Source organism: Myotis lucifugus, unplaced genomic scaffold (genome assembly GCF_000147115.1).
Source record: "Myotis lucifugus unplaced genomic scaffold, Myoluc2.0 scaffold_432, whole genome shotgun sequence".
In the NCBI taxonomy this organism is placed as follows: Eukaryota; Metazoa; Chordata; class Mammalia; order Chiroptera; family Vespertilionidae; genus Myotis; species Myotis lucifugus.
In genome coordinates, this window is record NW_005871480.1 from 307,951 (window position 1) to 326,078 (window position 18,128).

The 18,128-nt window shown below is 42.4% G+C and overlaps 1 protein-coding gene across 1 annotated transcript in view; it reads left to right on the plus strand.

Moving 5' to 3' along the window:
• SDCCAG8 (serologically defined colon cancer antigen 8) overlaps positions 1-18,128 on the plus strand; it is a 200,558-nt gene that overhangs the window by 10,922 nt on the left and 171,508 nt on the right. Inside the window, exons 2-5 of the mRNA XM_023744152.1 lie at positions 3,237-3,377; positions 4,068-4,153; positions 5,463-5,576; positions 13,873-13,998. Of these exons, the coding sequence (XP_023599920.1) occupies positions 3,237-3,377; positions 4,068-4,153; positions 5,463-5,576; positions 13,873-13,998 (467 nt within the window). The remainder of the gene's footprint in view (positions 1-3,236; positions 3,378-4,067; positions 4,154-5,462; positions 5,577-13,872; positions 13,999-18,128) is intronic.

Genomic DNA, 18,128 nt, shown 5'->3' on the forward strand with positions numbered 1-18,128 from the left:
AGAGTAGTGGGTGTTGTGGTTGGTAATTTCATGTACTTCTCTCACTAAAGTAACTCTGTTAAGTTAGCCATGCGCGTGCAAGATATAGAAAGTAAAGATGGGTAGTGCGCATGAAACAAGCCAACGACTCGATTTAGGAATATGACCTTGACGTGATTTAAATTTTTATGCATGTTAAACTATCTGTAGCCGATATTACGTCACGTCCTATTCCATTCCGTCTGCTCATGGCGACAAACATTTATTGTTTTTGAATAGCATTTGTTTTCCTTTGGGTTAATCTTTCGATATGTGGAGGTTTGTTTTTTCCCATGTGATTCTAATGTGCAGCCAGGGTTGAGAACCACTGCTTAGAGTTAGACTCTAAGCCAGGGGTGGGCAAACTTTTTGACTCGAGGGCCACAATGGGTTCTTAAACTGGACCGGAGGGCGGGAACAAAAGCATGGATGGAGTGTTTGTGTGAACTAATATAAATTCAAAGTAAACATCATTACATAAAAGGGTACGGTCTTTTTTTTTTTTTTTTAGTTTTATTCATTTCAAACGGGCCAGATCCGGCCCACGGGCCGTAGTTTGCCCACGGCTGCTCTAAGCCTTAGAGAAAGGTCTGTGTGGCAACAGGGTTGGTGTGGAGAGAAATGTAGTGATAGATTCACCAGGTCTGTTGTATAGATGAGTAATAGCATTTCATCAGATTAGTGTTGAACCTTGACCTAAAGACCTGTCCTCTTTAGATTAATCCAGGTAGAAAATGACTTTCTGTAAGGGAAGAACCTTTATTAGATATTTTGTAATATAGGGTGTATTTTAGGGTGTATTTTCTTCTAGTAAGTTATGGTTATTTTTTCTTTTCTATAATTTGAAATGAATGAGCTTGGAGAAAAAGGAATCTGTTTCCCAACGTCCTGGAGGATATATGTTTATAAATATTTTTCCAGCAATAATTGGTAATGAAAACGTAGGTGTTTTGTGGCTTTCTTAGCATTACCATATAGGAAGCAAGGAAGAGGAGTTTTTCTCATGAGGACACAAGAAGGGACTGGATGAAAAGAGAGTAAGAACCTCATTGCCATCATTGTTGTGAGTTGTTCTTACTTAGGGAAAGTACTGCCTCCTCTGAAGAACTTAAGAATTGTTTAAATGGAATCCATTTGAAACAGATAATAGGTGTGCATGAACCTGAGTGGGAATTCATCTTTTTCTAACATAATTGTATACTAATATATATATACTAGAGGCCCAGTGCATGAAGATGCATGCAAGAATGGGCTTTCCTTCCCCTGGCTGCCGGCACCACCTTCGTTCTGGCCCGGAGCTGCCTTGCTGCCTCTCCGCCTTCCCACACTGCCCAGAGGCCCAGAGTGGCTGGGGCATGAGGAACGCCTGCATATGCAAATTAACCCACCATCTTTGTTGGGTTAATTGGCATACTCACTCCTGATTGGCTGGTGGGCGTCGCAAAGGTATGGTCAATTTGCGTCTTTCTCTTTTATTAGTGTATATACATACATATATATGTATATATATGTATATATATATATATATAAAATTAATTAATGAGTTAAAAAATAATTTTCAAATACAGATGTCAAAATTTGAAAATGGTGACTGAAATCTGGCCCCCACCTCTAATGTACAAAGAACATTTTTTGTTATATTTACAGTTTTCTGGGTTGAAACCAGCGAATTTAATCATGAGATTAGAAGAAATTTAAACCTGAAATCAATGAAATTACCAATTGGTTGCTTGGTGCTCCAGTTGATATTCATGTAAAAATACCCACTGAAGTAGAATAGAACTATTAGTCATATATCACTGCTGTCATTAGCATAGTTCTGCTATGAATGTAAGACTTGGATCCTTTGCTGAAAGTGTTTTGGGGCTAGTGTTTCCCTGATAATTATTCCGGTTATGTATTGCTATATAACAAACCACCCCAAACCTTGGTGGCTGAAAGCAACAACCCTGGAGGGTCCAGGGGGCTGTTGGCAGGGCTGGGCTCCTCTCTTTCTCATGTGGTCTCGGGGCCTCTCCTTCCCATGAGGCCTCTTCACAGTGTCACCAGCGGGTAGCCAGACTTCCTACTTGTGGCTCAGGGCTCACAAAGCAACCGTCCAACAGGGAGGAAGCAGAACCTACCAGCACTTTAAAGCCGAGGCCTGCTCTGGCCCGGGGTAACTTGTACCGCATTGTGTTGGTTAATGCCTTACAGACCTGCTCAGTTTCAACAACGTGGGAGAGAAGGGTGTGAGGCTGGGGCCTGGGACCATTTTTAGAGATGAACTACGATAGTCATATGCCTTAAAATACTTTGTTTTAAACTGTATGTGAAGTATGTGCTGGTGAGTGTGAGCCTCAATGCTAGTGTTGGTCAGTTGCACTAACCAGGAATTGCTACACGAGATGTCCTCAGCCAGCAGTACATGCGAAGGGCTGGTCTACAGGGGCTGCCACTGAAAGCATCTTGTTATTCAAATCCTGATTGAAAACTCGGCCAGGCAGCTGGCTGTCTCTGGCCGGGGGAGGGCCGTCGGGCCCACAGGGATAAGGAGGCTTCCCTGGGCAGGTGCTGGGTGTGGTGGAGTCCCTCTTGTGGTTCTGCCACCCAGCCCAGCGTCCCCAGGAGGATGAGGGAGTCTTTGGCTCTTTGTCTCCTTGGTTAGTGGGTTAGAGAGGAGCTCTCCCATTCAGTCCTCCTGCTGGTAGTACAGTGGGGCCTTGACTTACGAGTTTAATTCGTTCCGTGACGGAGCTTGTAACTCAAATTACTCTTATGTCAAATCTACAGTGAACGAGTGAGACATGTGATGCTGGGCTGATGTTGTGGCGTTCACTGTGACGTTCGCTGCGCCAACTAGCGGTGGGGTATCTGAAGCTGGCTCGTAACCCGAATTTTAGCTCGCAACTCAAAGCAAAAAATCGGCCGAGAGATGGCTCGTATCTCGAAAAACTCATTAGTCGGGACACTCGTAAGTCAAGGCCCCACTGTACTGTATGTAGTGAGTATCAACCACTGAGGTGTCCGTGACCTTAGAGATCAAGTCTAATCTTCAACCCTGAACTTAACCTTCCCTCGCTTCCTCCAGCACATTCCTCAGCAAGCCAGAAGCAGAACTGGGCCTTTTCCCATAAAGTTTCAGAAGGATCGCTTCTCCCTTAGAAACTGCCCTGTGGAGTGTGGGTGCCTGTGTCCGCCCAGACTTCTGCAGCCTCACTCTCGCCTGGTTATTGCAGAATGTGTGAGGAGAAGCTTTCACCGCCTGAGAGAATACAATGCCGCTATCAGAGGTGGTGCACCGGAGCCTCCTGTGAGCGCTGAAGGAGGCAGTGAGGACACTGGGACTGCCTGGCGTGAGCTACAGCACAGCCATGCCGGTGAGCTGGATGCAGCCCTCACCCGGGTGACCCACAGGGAATTCTTTAAACTCCGTATGGTAACAACTCCAGCCCCTCTCCACTCCACTGCTAGGATTTTATCCCTGGAACACAAATCAGCTAATGCAATTCCTTGCTTAATTTTTTTCCCTTTGACTTCCCAATGCCTATATAGGCCAGAGTCCAAAATTCTTAGTGTATCATAGCAACGTTTCCATAAATGGCTCCCAGCGACCTTCCAGCCTCGTTTTTCTAGCCTCCTTCCAACATCCATCTTGCAAGGCATGCTCTAGTCAGACCAACCTACTGGCCATGCTCCTATGCTTTTGATATGCATGCCTTCTACTGGAATTTGCCTCCCCCTTTGCTGCTTAGCGATCTCCTGTTCAGTGTTATCTTCTCTGTGAAAACAGGTACAATTAGGTGCTTCCTCTTTTTTGTAACACTATCTATGGCTCTAAGTCTACATACAAACTTATATTGTTTTATATCTATTAGTGTATCATTCTTGCCCAGTGGAGTCTTAGCTCCTAAGTGGGCGAGATTTTCTCACTTTTGCTTTGCATCCCCTGTTCTTGATGCATAATGTGTGTTTAAACAATATTTGTTAGATGGATGGGAGAATGGCTGGGTGACGATAAACCATGGATCGCCAATAAGGTTAATAAACACATTGCTTCTGCCTTGTAGTTATGCAACTCAAAGCCTTGTTGAACCAACAAGCAACTAAGGAAAATGAGGTGTCTCCATCAAGAAGAAGAAAAATGTCCCCTTTGGTAAGTGTCAACATTTGCAACCCAACGAAAGCATTATTTTTCTAACTGTGTTTTAACTGTGCAGTGTCATTTTAGTAGGAAATGTGGTAGGCCACTTCTGAGCAGGGCGTTCTGATAGTGTAAATACAGCATAAGAAGGAATTATTTTTCCCCTGATGATTTTAGCTGCAGAAGAGAGACTTCTCTGGCAGAGGGAATCCTGGTTTTTTATTTTATTCTTCACTTGAGAAACATGAGTGAGGAAATAGTTTAGAGAATTTACTTTGCAACTATTAGCAAATATAAAAAAGGGACAATATGTGGAAAAGATTAGCCATTTCTTTTTTAGAGGGCTATATTTGTGTTTGATCGTTTTTAGAATTTACTTAATTATAATTCCAGCTGTCCTTTGTAATACGCTTTTATTGTGAATGTCAAAACCGAAGTTTGTAATCTTATTCTACATTTAAAAACACATGGTTATAAAATTGTGTGATACTAGAAGTTAGACCCTATATCTTCTGAAGTTGGATTTTATTGCCATTGCTTTGACAGAGTGTATTACTCCTGATTGAAGCAGTGTGATAGGCTAAAGGCTAAGATAGGTGTGAAGGGAGGTGTGAGGGAAGGATTTGCCAGGTTTAAATGGCCGAAATAGTAGTAAAGACAGAATTTTACTCATGACACACACACGGCATCAAACACCTGTCTAAAGAGTCCCTCCTTCAGGGAGTGGTCCTGCAGCCTTAGCTGCCACTGCTATTCAATGGAGGTTTCTTGAAGGGACTTTCCCTTTCTTTCAAAACTAGAGGCCCGGTGCATGAAATTCATGCACGGGTAGGGTCTCTAGGCCTGGCTGGCGATCAGGGCCTTCCTTCCCCAGCTGCCAGCTGTTGGTCTGGGCCTTCCTTCATTCCGCACTGCCCCCTGGTGATCAGTACACGTCATAGCGAGCGATTGAACTCCAGGTCTCCTGGTCCAATTCCTGAGGGATAATTTGCATATTAGGCTTTTAGATAGATAGATAGATAGATAGATAGATAGATAGATGGCTCAAACAGACAGTCCATTCCAGGCTAACTATACTGCTTGCCATTTTTCCACTTGCCATGTGCTTTTTATAACCACTGGCACTTTCCATCTTTAAAAAATGTTCATATCCCTGAATCTTACCTATTTGTGGAATTTGTAGGATAGAGAAATAAATACTTAGTAGCTGCATGTGATTCAGTCTGTGTTTATATGACGTCAGTGCTAAATTGATATGGAGATGCTATTCATTGACTCTTTGATAAACCCAAACATGCTTAATTTGTTGTTTTTTCTTTAGAGGTCATCAGAATATGAGGAAACCAATATGCCTACTGCTCATAATCTTGTCCCTATCATCTATGATCAGTCCCAATACATTCATCATTTAGAGGCAGAAGTCAAGTTCTGCAAGGTAAGTTTCTCATTAAAAACGTAAACCTAGCCCTGGCCGGTTTGGCTCAGTGGATGGAGCGTCAGCCTGCGGGCTGAGGGGTCCTGGGTTCGATTCTGGCCAGGGGCACATGCTTGGGTTGCGGGCTCGATCCCCAGTGGGGGGTGTGCGGGAGGCAGCCGATCAATGATTCTCTCTCATCATTGGTGTTTCTGTCTCTCTATCCCTCTCCCTTCCTCTCTAAAAATCAATAGAATATATTTTAAATTTATAAAAAACAAAACAACAACAACAAAACGTACCTACCTAAATTAAAGTTCATATTAATAATTCCTTGTGCAAAAATTTACTATTATTAGTCTTCATGTTGATAGCAATTATATTGACAATCGCCATGCTTATGATTGGAAAGACTAATATGTATTAGGCTTGGGAATGATACCCTTGACCATGCCATTTCTTTTTTTAAAAATATTTTTATTGATTTTTTGGGAGAGAGGAAGGAATAAGGAGAGAGAGACATCAGTGTGAAGAGTAAAACATAATTGGCTGCTTCCTCCACTCCCCCAACTCCGGATCTTGTCCTGATTGGGAATCAAACCAGCAACCAACTGAGCCACACTGGCCAGGGCAACCATTTCTGATTGCTGAATTTTTCAGTAGTTCATAACTCAATTATGTCTAACATTTTGATAATATGATCTCATGTTTCAGAATTTTTCTATCCACTCCAATTACTTTAGCCCAGCTGATTGAAGAGGCTTCGGAATAGTAATCCCGGTCATTCCCCCACATTTGTCAACCTATTGAAGCTGGGGTGCAGCAGGCAGGGACTTACGCTACTAGACTAAACCTGCTCCATTGTCAGTATAAAGGTTCTTACCTTGACTTTGAATGATGGGAATGGCTCATGGGGATACTAGTAAACAATGATCAAGAGACCAAATGTGTCACTGATGGCTTGAAATAATAGACAGTTATATATTGCTTGACTCTGTGGAGGTTAGTAATACCATTAATGCCATTGGAGCATTTCTGACTTCCCAAAGTATGTTAAGGTTTTAGTTTTTCTTCTTTCATTTTTCAATATCAATGCTTCAGGTCATGTGATATTTTTATAGTAGTTACTGATAACTTTTTAAATTATATCTTGACCCATTTAGTGTTGTCATTTTTTTGGATTTTAGAGTATTAGAGGTGTATATTGATATCTCATTGTTTTAATTTCAATTATCCTCTGATGACATGTAATATTGAACTTTTTTCATATGCTTATTTTCCATTCATATATCTTCTTTGATGAGGTATCTGTAGAGGTGTTTTGCTTATTTCTTCATAGAGTTGTTCATTTTCTTATTGTTGAATTTTAAGAGTTCCTTTTTATTTGGGATACCAGTCATTTATCAGACAGGTCTTTTTGCAATTCTTTTCTCCCACTGTGTGGCTTGTCTTTTGATTCTCTTAGCAAGGGCCTTCCACCGAGCAGAAGTTTTTAATTTTAATGAAGCCCAGCTTATCAATTTTCTCCTTTCGTGGATTACGCTTTTGATATTATCTCTAAAAATCATTGCCAAACCCAAGGTCGCCAATATTTTCTCTATTCTTCTTCTCAGCGTTTTCTAATTTTGTGTTTTACATTCAGACCGATGCTCCCTTTTAAGTTAGTTTTTGTGTAAGATTCGTTGTTTTGTTTTTTTTTGTTTTTTTGCATGTGGATATCTAGTTGTTCCAGAAACATTTGTTCAAAGACCATCTTCATTGAATTGCCTTTGCTCCTTTGTCGTAGATCAGTTGACTATATTGTGAGTCTATTTGGGGGATCACTATTCTGTTCTACTGATTTATTTCTTTATTCTTTTGCAAGTACGATGCTGTTTTAATTTTTGTAGCTTTATAGACAGTCTTGAAGTCAGGTAGTGTTAGTCCTCCGACTTCATTCTTCTCCGTCAGTATTGTGTTGGCTATTCTGGGTTGTTGGTTTTTTTGTGTGTGTGTGTTTTCCTCTCTACATAAACTTTAAAACCAGTGTGCCAATATCAACAAAATGACATGCTGGGATTTTGATTGGGATTATTATCTAGAGATAAAGTTGGGAAGAAGTTTCTGAAGAACTTCTTTTAGTATTTCTTGTAAGGCAGGTCAACTGCAATATTTCTCAATTTTTATTTGTCTCTGATTTTCTACAGTTTGATATGCTATGGCTGGGTGTAGACTTCTTGGTGTTTTCCTGCTTGGTGTTCTCTGAGTTTCCTGGACCTGTGATTTGGGGCCTATTATTTATTTTGGAAAATTCTTGATCATTGTTGCTTCAAATATTTCTTCTCCTTGGTCTCTTCTCTTTCTGTAATTCCCATTACATATATGTTACACCTTTTGTAATTGCCCCATAATTCTTGGATAATCTGGTCTTTTTCATTCTTTGTTTCTCTTTGCATTTCATTTTGAGCAGTTTCTATTGACAGTTCTTCAAGCTCATTAATTCTTTCCTTGGATGTGTCCTGTCTATTAATGAGCCCATCAAGGCACTCTTCATTTCTGTTGTCATGCTTTTTATTTCTAGCATTTCCTTTTGATTCTGTCTTACATATTTAATTTCTCTGCTTGCATTACCCTTACGTTCTTATATGTAGTCCACTTTTTCCACTAGACTCTTTAGCATATTAATGCTAATTATTTGGAGCTAATTAATCTGATAATTCCAACACCTTAGCCATATCCAAATTTGGTTCTGCACTGGCTTAGTCTCTTTAAACTGTTTTAAGTCTTTTAGTGCATCTTGTAATTTTTCATTGAATGTTAAACATGATATACTGGGTCAAAGTGTTAACATAAAAAGCATTCAGACCTGTAAAGAATTTTGTGACATTTTGCCTGGAGAAACCAAGATGGCAGCATACGTAAACACCGGAAATTGCTGCCTCCCACAACAAATTCAAAAATACAACTAAAAGACAAAACGGACATCATCCAGAACCACAGGAAGGCTGGCTGAGTGGAAATTCTACAACTAGAAGGAAAGAGAAAAGCACACTGAGACTCAGAGGAGGTGAGGTACGGAGGCACATGTGGCGAGGGCTGGCAACTAAGGACGCGGCTGTCTTTTTGAATCGGGAGGGAGTCACAAGCCCCCGACTGCTCTGAACTCCAGTTCCGGGTGAGTCTCTGGGGACCCAGATTCATACAGGGAGAAACTGGACTGTCTGGCAGCGGGCAGAACTTGGAACTTGAGGGCGGCTTTCTCTCAAAGGTGTTTGCAGCGATTACCAGGACACTGAGACGCAGGGCCCCTTAGGGCTGGGCTGAGGATCAGCCATAGCTGCTTGCTCTGCCCTGTTGATCCCCTGAGACCCTGCCCCACCCCAACTGTGGCAGAGGCTTTTGCATATGAATGCCCTGGCCCTTTGCAATCTGAAAATTACCTAACAAACTGCAGCTGGGCCAGACAGACCCAGAACTTCTAAGAGAAGGCCCAAGGCCCCATAGCAGCTTGCATTGCTTCACACCTGGGCCTCATTTGGGCACCTCCAAACCCCAAACAAGGAAGGGGAATCTGCAGATCTCCTCTTAGCTCCTGCTGGGTAGCCTCAGGCAGAGGCTAAATTAGCACCTCCTTAGATCCAAGAGCTAGTGTACCCAGTGGTCAGAGTGGGACCATCCAATTACAACTCCTCAGATCCATAAGGGTCACACTCAGGGGGCAGACTCAGTGAGCACCAAAGCTCCACTGAAGCAAGTCTTGCCTCATAAGGGTGTCTTCAGCACAGAAGTTCTCCCACCGTAGACAAGCCGATTCTCACAGCCAATTGGCCTGGAGGTCAATTCCTCCCAGTGATGCCTACAACAATCAAGGATTAACTACAACAAGACTGTGCACACAGCCCACAAAGGGGTGCACCAAGAGTGTCCACCCCAGGTAATTGGGGAGGCTGAGCCATTGGGCCCTATGGGACACCTAGCACACAAAGCCACTCTACCAACACAGGGAAGCATAAAAAATGTGGAGACAAAGAAACAGGTCACAAATGACAGAAATGGAGGAAAGCAAACAACTGGATATAGAGTTCAAAACCACACTCTTAAGGTTTTTCAAGAACTTTCTAGAAACCGCCAATAAATTTAGTAAGACCCTTAAAAAGACTGGTGAGACTGCTGATAAATGTAGTGAGACCCTCAAGAAATCTAGTGAGACCCTTGAGGTTATGAAAAAGGGCCAACTAGAAATTAAGCATACACTGACTGAAATAAAGGATATTATGCAGAGTTCCAACAGCAGACTAGAGGATTGCAAGAATCAAGTCAAAGATTTGAAATATGAAGAAGCAAAAAACACCCAACTGGAAAAGCAAAATGAAAAAAGAATCCAAAAATACGAAGATAGTGTAAGGAGCCTCTGGGACAGCTTCAAGCATACCAACATCCGAATTATAGGGGTGCCAGAAGAAGAGAGAGAGCAAGATATTGAAAACCTATTTGAAGAAATAATGACAGAAAACTTCCCCTACCTGGTGAAAGAAATAGACTTACAAGTCCAGGAAGCGCAGAGAACCCCAAACAAAAGGAATCCAAAGAGGACCACACCAAGACACATCATAATTAAAATGCCAAGAGCAAAAGACAAAGAGAGAATCCTAAAAGCAGCAAGAGAAAGACAGTCAGTTACCTACAAGGGAGTACCCATACGACTGTCAGCTGATTTCTCAACAGAAACTTTGCAGGCCAGAAGGGAGTGGCCAGAAATATTCAAAGTGATGAATGCCAAGAACCTACAACCAAGATTACTTTATCCAGCAAAGCTATCATTCAGAATTGAAGGTCAGATAAAGAGCTTCACAGATAAGGAAAAGCTGAAGGAGTTCATCACCACCAAACCAGTATTATATGAAATGCTGAAAGGTATCCTTTAAGAAGAGGAGGAAGAAGAAAAAGGTAAAGATACAAACTATGAACAACAAATACACATCTATCAACAAGTGAATCTAAAAATCAAGTGAATAAATAATCTGAACAGAATAAACTGGTGATTATAATAGAATCAGGGGCATAGAAAGGGAGTGGACTGACTATTCTTGGGGGGGAAAGGGGTGTGGGGGATGCGGGAAGAGATTGGACAAAAATAGTGCACCTATGGATGAGGACAGTGGGGGGGGTGAGGGCGGAGGGTGGGGTGGGAACCAGGTGGAGGGGAGCTATGGGGGGAAAAAAGAGGAACAACTGTGATAATCTGAACAATAAAGATTTAATTTTAAAAAAAAAGAATTTTGTGAGTTTATTTGAGCCAAACTGTCGATATATGCCGGGAAGCAGAACCTCAACGAATTGAGATAATGCTCCGGAGAATGAGGAGTTCATACCTTGTTTTTATGAATTTAAAAGGAAAATACTTAAGTGGGTTACATGAAATTCATTGGTGATAGATTAAGGAGGTGGGAGAAAATAAAAGGGGTGGCGAAACCTCTGGGATAGGATAAAAAGTGAAATGATGGACATATGCTTCTTTTTACACAGATGGGTACAGGATAGTTTTACATAATTAACAGTTGACAATTAACTTGATAACAATAACAACGAGGGAATGTCCTGCTGCCATTTGCTGTGCCTTGAGGGGTCGGAAAAAAAAAAGGAAGTTACAAGTTACCCAGACATCTCCCAGATATATTATCTTAGAGGCAAAAAGACAGACGGGCTCAGTAAAGATCTAAGTTGATCTTTGTCAGGGAAAATACTGGCCTAGGACATGACTAACCACCATAACCTGTTTGTAGTTGAGTATTTAATTTTCAGACCACCTTTTGTGGTTATTTTAGGTCTTTGAGTTGGCACACCCACCATGCAGGCCTTCCCTGAACTAGTCAGGTTAGCATATGGCCCCTTTCGTCCACAAAAGGAACTGAAGGAAGTGGACATTTTAGTGTGAGATTTCATGTTTATTTGGCTGGGAGTTAGGCTGTGTGTGCCTTCTGCTGTTGCTGTAGGTGGCAGAGGCCAATATTGCCTCTAGTCTCTTGGCTTTTGTCTCCTTGGTGCCGTAGGGCTTCCCATGGGGATTCTTCTAGAATGTGGTGTAAGATGCACTGTTATTTAGTGCATTCCCCTGCCATTACATAGGAGGCCCTTTGATGTGGTGGTGGCCCTGGGAGCCTGTGATTAGGGCTCAGGTTTTTAGTCAGCCTTGCCCCTGGCCATGACTTTCTCAAGTGTCCGTCTTCCCTCCCTGCAGTGAGACAGGAAGGCTGGAGGGAGCCGGAGATGGGTATCTCCCTCCCCAGGCCGGTTAGGACCGGAGAAAACCAGTTAGTTAGACTCTGATAAAATAGTTCCTCCTCCGGCAGGCGGTTAGGGAGAACAGAGGCTCTGGGCATATTTCAGAATGGCTGCGTCCCCTCTCCTCCACAGGGGCTTGTTCTCTGGTCTTAGCTGTAAGAATCTGGTGTCCTAGAGATAAAATTCACAGAGGTGTAGGATTCCCCCCAACACTGGGTCCCTCCGGAGTTTTAACGCGCAGCCTTGTCTACACTGAGCATTTCGTCAATGACACATTATGTTTCCCAGCTCAGTGTTAGGTGGGGTTCGGGTGAGCAGTCTGTTCTTGTGGGGTCTTGTCCTACGAAGTTTGAAGCATAAAATTGGTGGACTAAAAGATTTTAAATAAAGATGTGGAAGATTTTTGGAAGCATATACAAACTCTCCCCACAGGAGGGGTCCTTAAAGGGGATCCCCTTGGAGGGGTCCCTAAATGGGAAAACCTCTCTCTCTCTTGCTCTCTCTCTACTGAGAAAAAAATCTAGTTCAGTTTCTCTGAGTCTCTTAGTCTCTGGGTTTATAAATGCTGGGAGCTCTTTGTCTCTTCAGGTTCCTTCCTAATTGGATCCTTCCTTAAGTTATGTCCCCTGTGCTCTCCTAATTGGTCCCTCTCCTGCAGATATCCCTTTCAAAGTTCAAAGCCCACCTGGCGCCCCCCTTCCTGCTCCCCTTCTCTTGAACATTCCTCTATCCTCTGTGCATGTCCGTCTCCTCCCCCATGGGCCCCTTCCCTGATACTGCCTGTCCTGTCTATAAAATTCCCTTCACCCGCACTCATTCCCGGGTTTCTGCTCAGAGGCTTCAGCTCTGGTGGGTTGTGGTTTCAGGAACACCTGTCCGTCTCCAACATTGGGGGCAAAAAAGTTTTCCCTGTGATTTCAGTTCTGATGATTCTAAGAAGAGGGGTTGATTTTTCAGCTTGTTTAGCTCCTGTTGTAAAAGTGGGAATGATATCTTCTAAGCTTATTAAACATCAGATCAAAAATTGGAAGTCTGCAATGTTTTTTAAATTACAGCTTTCAATTACACTTTTGGCTTTCTTTTCTGAATAGAATAATTGAATGGAATTTGCATATGTCACGAATAGTTTTTGGTACGCTAGTAATGAAGATTAAGAATTGTACCATCAATGTATCGATAATTTTTGGCATTTTTCAGAAAATGAGATGCCATTCAAGAGCTATTCTAATTGTTATTTATATGTAATTCCCCATATTATACCCTTCAAGGCTAATAAAAAACTCTTTCAGAATTTTCCACCAAAGTATTTTACTTATAATTTCCCTCCATCTGCCTACCAGTTTACAGATAATCATTGTAACTTTCCAGGCCTTTTAATCTCAGAGCCCTGTGTTAACTATTTAGTCCTATGACAGTTTTCAACAAGTTATTGGTATTCAAGCATCTATATATATAAAAGCCTAAGCGACCTTTACAACTGGTCCACCAAACGACTGGCTGACTGGTCGCTATGATGGGCACTGACCACCAAAGGGCAAATGCTCAATGCAGGAGCTGCCCCCTGGTGGTCAGTGCGCTCCCACAGCCAACCTCCCCTGGCTGGCCAACTTCCCACAGTCCCTCCCCCCAGCCGGCCCCAATCAGCCCCGATTGCCGGCCAGATCGAGGGGCCCCGCCCGTGCACGAATTCGTGCACTGGGCCTCTAGTGAGTAATAATATATCTTACCTTAGTTTTCAGCAGTCTGCCTCATTCTTAAAAGTCTTTTGGATAACCCCTTTAATTAAAGCCTTTCTCTAAGCCTTAATCCCTTGGAGAAAAAAATTGTCAGAGACCACACACTTCTATGAAAAGGCCATTAGCAGGCCCTCTACTACACACCGCCAATCTTATCTTTGTTTGTTAATTAACATTTGTTTGTATAAATATAATTATAGTACTTCAGAAAATGGAGAGAGCGTAAGTCTTCCATGCTTTATTATACCATGTTGGATTGTCTCGTAATCAACAAATAAAAACGCTTCATGTGTTTGATGTCTGTTTCTGCTTTTCCACAGGAGGAACTCTCTGGAATGAAAAATAGGATACAGGTCGTTGTGCTCGACAACGAACGGCTCCAACAAGAGCTGAAAGCTCGAAGGCCAGAGGAAGCGATGAGGGAACAAACTCTTCTGGATGCATCTGTGAGCATTTTTAAAAACCACAATTGTATTTTAGTTTGAGTGTTCCCTCCCATCTCCTTCCCGGCCTTCGGAACTGGTTCAATTTTCTCCTTGAAGTTTGGCAAAAGGACTCTGCTTACATTCGCTTGGGGCCTCAGACATTAAAAGTCCCTCGTGTGGGATGAATGCACAAATGAAATGATGTAGCGATGCCTACACTCCGCTCCGGTTTCCTCTCTGAGCATTCATTCCATTCATGTTTTTTCCGTGTGGAAAGAGCAGGGCTGGAAGCAGGAAGTGTGTCATAGGGGAAGGTCCCTGTTAAGTCCAGAAACTGTTCAGGACTGTCACTTCGATCTCTGTTATATTTCTCTAAGTTTTCCTTGAGCTCTGAATTCCCATTGAGTCTAGTTAGCAGCCCGGTGAGGCAGAAAGAACACTGGCCTGAAGGTCCAAGAATCAAACTGGTCATCTTCCCCTTGTCTCCAGTAAACTAGGTGCTTAGCAAATGCTGTAATTTTAAAAAATATATATTTTTATTGATTTCAGAGAGGAAGGGAGATGGGGAGAGAGATAGAAACATCAATGATGAGAGCGAGTCATACCATGATTGGCTGCGACCTGCACGACCCCTACTGGGGATCGAGGCTGCAACCCAGGCATGTGCCCTGACTAAGAATTGAACCTTGACCTCCTGGTTTATAGGTCGGCACTCAACCACTGAGCCATGCCCACCGGGCTGCAAATGCTGTAATTTTAAAGAACTTTCAAATACGGCTTTAACCTCATGGGCCCTCTTGTTTATTGGCAATTTGAGAAGAATCACCTATATTAGCAGTTCTTGGTCGTTACTGTGAAAAACAATCACTTTGCTTGTTTTTGGATGGTGTTGACCAGTGGTCGGCAAACTGCAGCTCGCGAGCCACATGCGGCTCTTTGGCCCCTTGAGTGTGGCTCTTCCACAAAATACCACGTGCAGGCGCGCACGTACAGTGGGATTGAAACTTCATGGCCCATGCACAGAAGTCGGTATTTTTTTAAAATATATTTTATTGATTTTTTACAGAGAGGAAGGGAGAGCGATAGAGAGTTAGAAGCATCGATGAGCGAGAAACATTGATCAGCGACCTCCAGCACACTCCTCAGTGGGGATGTGCCTGCAGCCAAGGTACATGCCCTTGACCGGAATCGAACCTGGGACCCTTCAGTCCGCAGGCCGACGCTCTATCCACTGAGCCAAATCGGTTAGGGCCAGAAGTCGGTATTTTGTGGAAGAGCCACACTCAAGGGGCCAAAGAGCCGCATGTGGCTTCCGAGCTGCAGTTTGCCGACCACTGGTGTAGTCCATCTCCTGAGTTCTATCCTCTGAGAGTCTGATTCGTTTGGTCTGGGTTGAGTCTCTAAGTTAAAAATGTGGAATTTTGACAGGTTGAATCTTTGAGTTAAAGATAGGAAATTCTAACAAGTTGCCTAAAAGCTTCTAATTTCAGAGGACCACATTTTGAACAACAGAGGAGTAATGATCTCTTTAATTCTTAGGATGATATTTAAATAGTGTTTAAACTTAGAATCTCCGTATGACTTGTCACAGAGATACTTGCGCCTTGAAAATGTTCCCCAGTCTTGCGCTGGGATGCAGTTCATCAGCGCTTGTTCTGCTTTTTGCGACAAATTCTGCTTTCCATGGGGGAGTTTTGACATTTGTCTGTTGAGCTTTACTTTGCAAGGGCTTTTGGTGGTTTTGATATAATTGTCTTTAGTAAATTCATTCTGTGAAGAAAACACATGTCTTAGTGTTTTACCTCGGTGCCCTCTAGCTCTTGTTGGTGAAGTGCTGGGTTTTTTTATAATTGTATTTCCCGGGTCTGAGGTTTCATTTATAATTCTTGACTTCTGTGTGTTGCTATTTAGAAGTAGCTGATTGTGTTGACTTTGAATAATGAAGTGAGCTGATTTTTCTGCAATTGCATTTCAGCTTATGATCAGCAATGTTCTCTCCATTGTATCATTGTACTGTTAATATAAGTAGTTAAAATTCCATCTTAGTTGCTTATTATTTTATTTTTTTAAAAATATTTTTATTGATCTCAGAGCGGAAGGGAGAGGGAGAGAGAAAGATAGAAACATCAATGATGAGAGAGAATCACTGATGGGCTGCCTCCTGCAAGCCCCACACTGGGGATGGAGCCTGCAAACCCAGGCAGGTGCTGTGACCAGGAATCAAACCCCGACCTCCAGGTTCACAGGTTGAGGCTCAACCATTGAGCCACACTGGCCAGGCAGTTGCTTATTATTTTAATATCAATTTGAAGATGACAGTCATACAAAAAGTACTTAGAAGTGGCTCATTGAAATATATGCATATTTAACAGGTATCTATATATTCTTTTGCTTTTCTTCCAAATGTGTAGACCGTTGGCCAACAGTGACTCCATTATTCATCGTTTTCAGTATTTATACAGTGGCCAAGAAGTGGGAGAAGGGGAAGTGAAGGGAGAAAGGAACTTAGGCAGACAAGTGAATCAGAGGGCAAGAGAAGTGAGTAGCGCAGAAGGGGAAGGAAATGATGGAAAAGCACATGTGCTTGGCCGTATGAGCAAAGGAGACTTGCTGAAGAAAACTCCAGCCACAGTGAGAGAGAGAACAAACTCCTGGAGAGGGTTTGTTTTTTCTGCACATTCCATGAGCTAAAATGTAATGCAGATGTTGCAGTCATAGTTGCAGATGTGCCAGGTGACCTGGAGATCTATTTAATGTTAGTCATCTGTGTCATTTTGTTGTCCCAGTATTGTCACCCCCACTTTTACTTGTGTAGGTGAATTGAGGCTTTTCAGCAACCTATGCATGCTGCTATATTAAGAAAAATATGTCACCCAGCCAGGGTGGCTCAGTGGTTGAGCATCAACCTAGGAACCAAGAGATCAGGGTTCCATTCCTGGTCAGGGCACATGACCGGGTTGCGGGCTCGATCCCCAGTGTGGGGCGTACAGGAGGCAGCCGATCAATAATTCTCTCTTATCATTGCTGTTTCTATCTCTTACTCCTTCTCCCTTCCTCTCTGAAACAATAAAAATATATTTAAAAGAAGAAAAAAAAAAGAAAAATATGTTGTAATATAAAGGAAGCTTTTTAGAGTATCTTAAATATAAACAGATCAAAAGATAGTATCTTCCTTTTTCCCTCTGAGCTCTTTTTAATGAGTCTATTGCTATGTAGATGGTAGATCTTGCCAAAGTCCTTGGTTGTGGTTTTGAATAGAGATTTTTCAGTGCTTCTTAAGGCCTTCTTTTGAAGAATAATTTAAATAGTTATGTAGCAATAATTAATATTTATTGATGACTGCATGGTTCTGATGGTCCAGGTACTATATCAAGCACTTTATGTACGTTATATTATTTCAGCTTTACATTAGCCAGCCAGGCACTCTTATTATGTCTATTTTCAGATGAGTCAAGTAAGGTGCACAGTGGTTAAGTAACAAAGTAACTTGTCTAATGTCACAAAGCTAGAAAACAGCAAAGCTAGGACTCAAACATGAGCCCAAATCCGTCCGCCTGGCCTGGAAGTATTCTGCAGAAAGTAGGAATAGCTTTTCAATATCGACCAAACCATCTGAGCTCCTAGCAGAGTGTCTGGACATAGTAGGTGTTCACGGAAATGTCTGCATTAATCTGCCCTTCCAGGAGAATATGGAACACAATCTCAGAATTCTACTTTGTGGGAATGCCATTCACCACATTCTAGCCTGATCTGACACTGCAGCATGGTTCTGTGGGGGACCTCTCCTGTCTTGTGGGCACTACCGTATTCTCTGGCACTAGCAGGATGTCAGTTTTTATCTGTTGAGTTAATACTGTGAGTATTTCAGTCCTTGTTGCATACATTAAATTACGCAGATCTGGGGGCTGCTGATGTCAATGAATGTGAGAGGGGCCTGGAGGTGGAGACAAGTGGACCTGTTTTGTGTCTTTGATTAACCTTGAGCCAATATTTAACAGTGTTTCAAATGAAAAGCCAGGTATCTGGCTTATTTTTTAAAATATATTTTTATTGATTTCAGAGAGAAAGAGAGAGGGATGGAAATATCAATGATGAGAGAGAACATCATGGATCGGTTGCCTCCTGCAGGCCCCACACTAGGGATCGAGCCC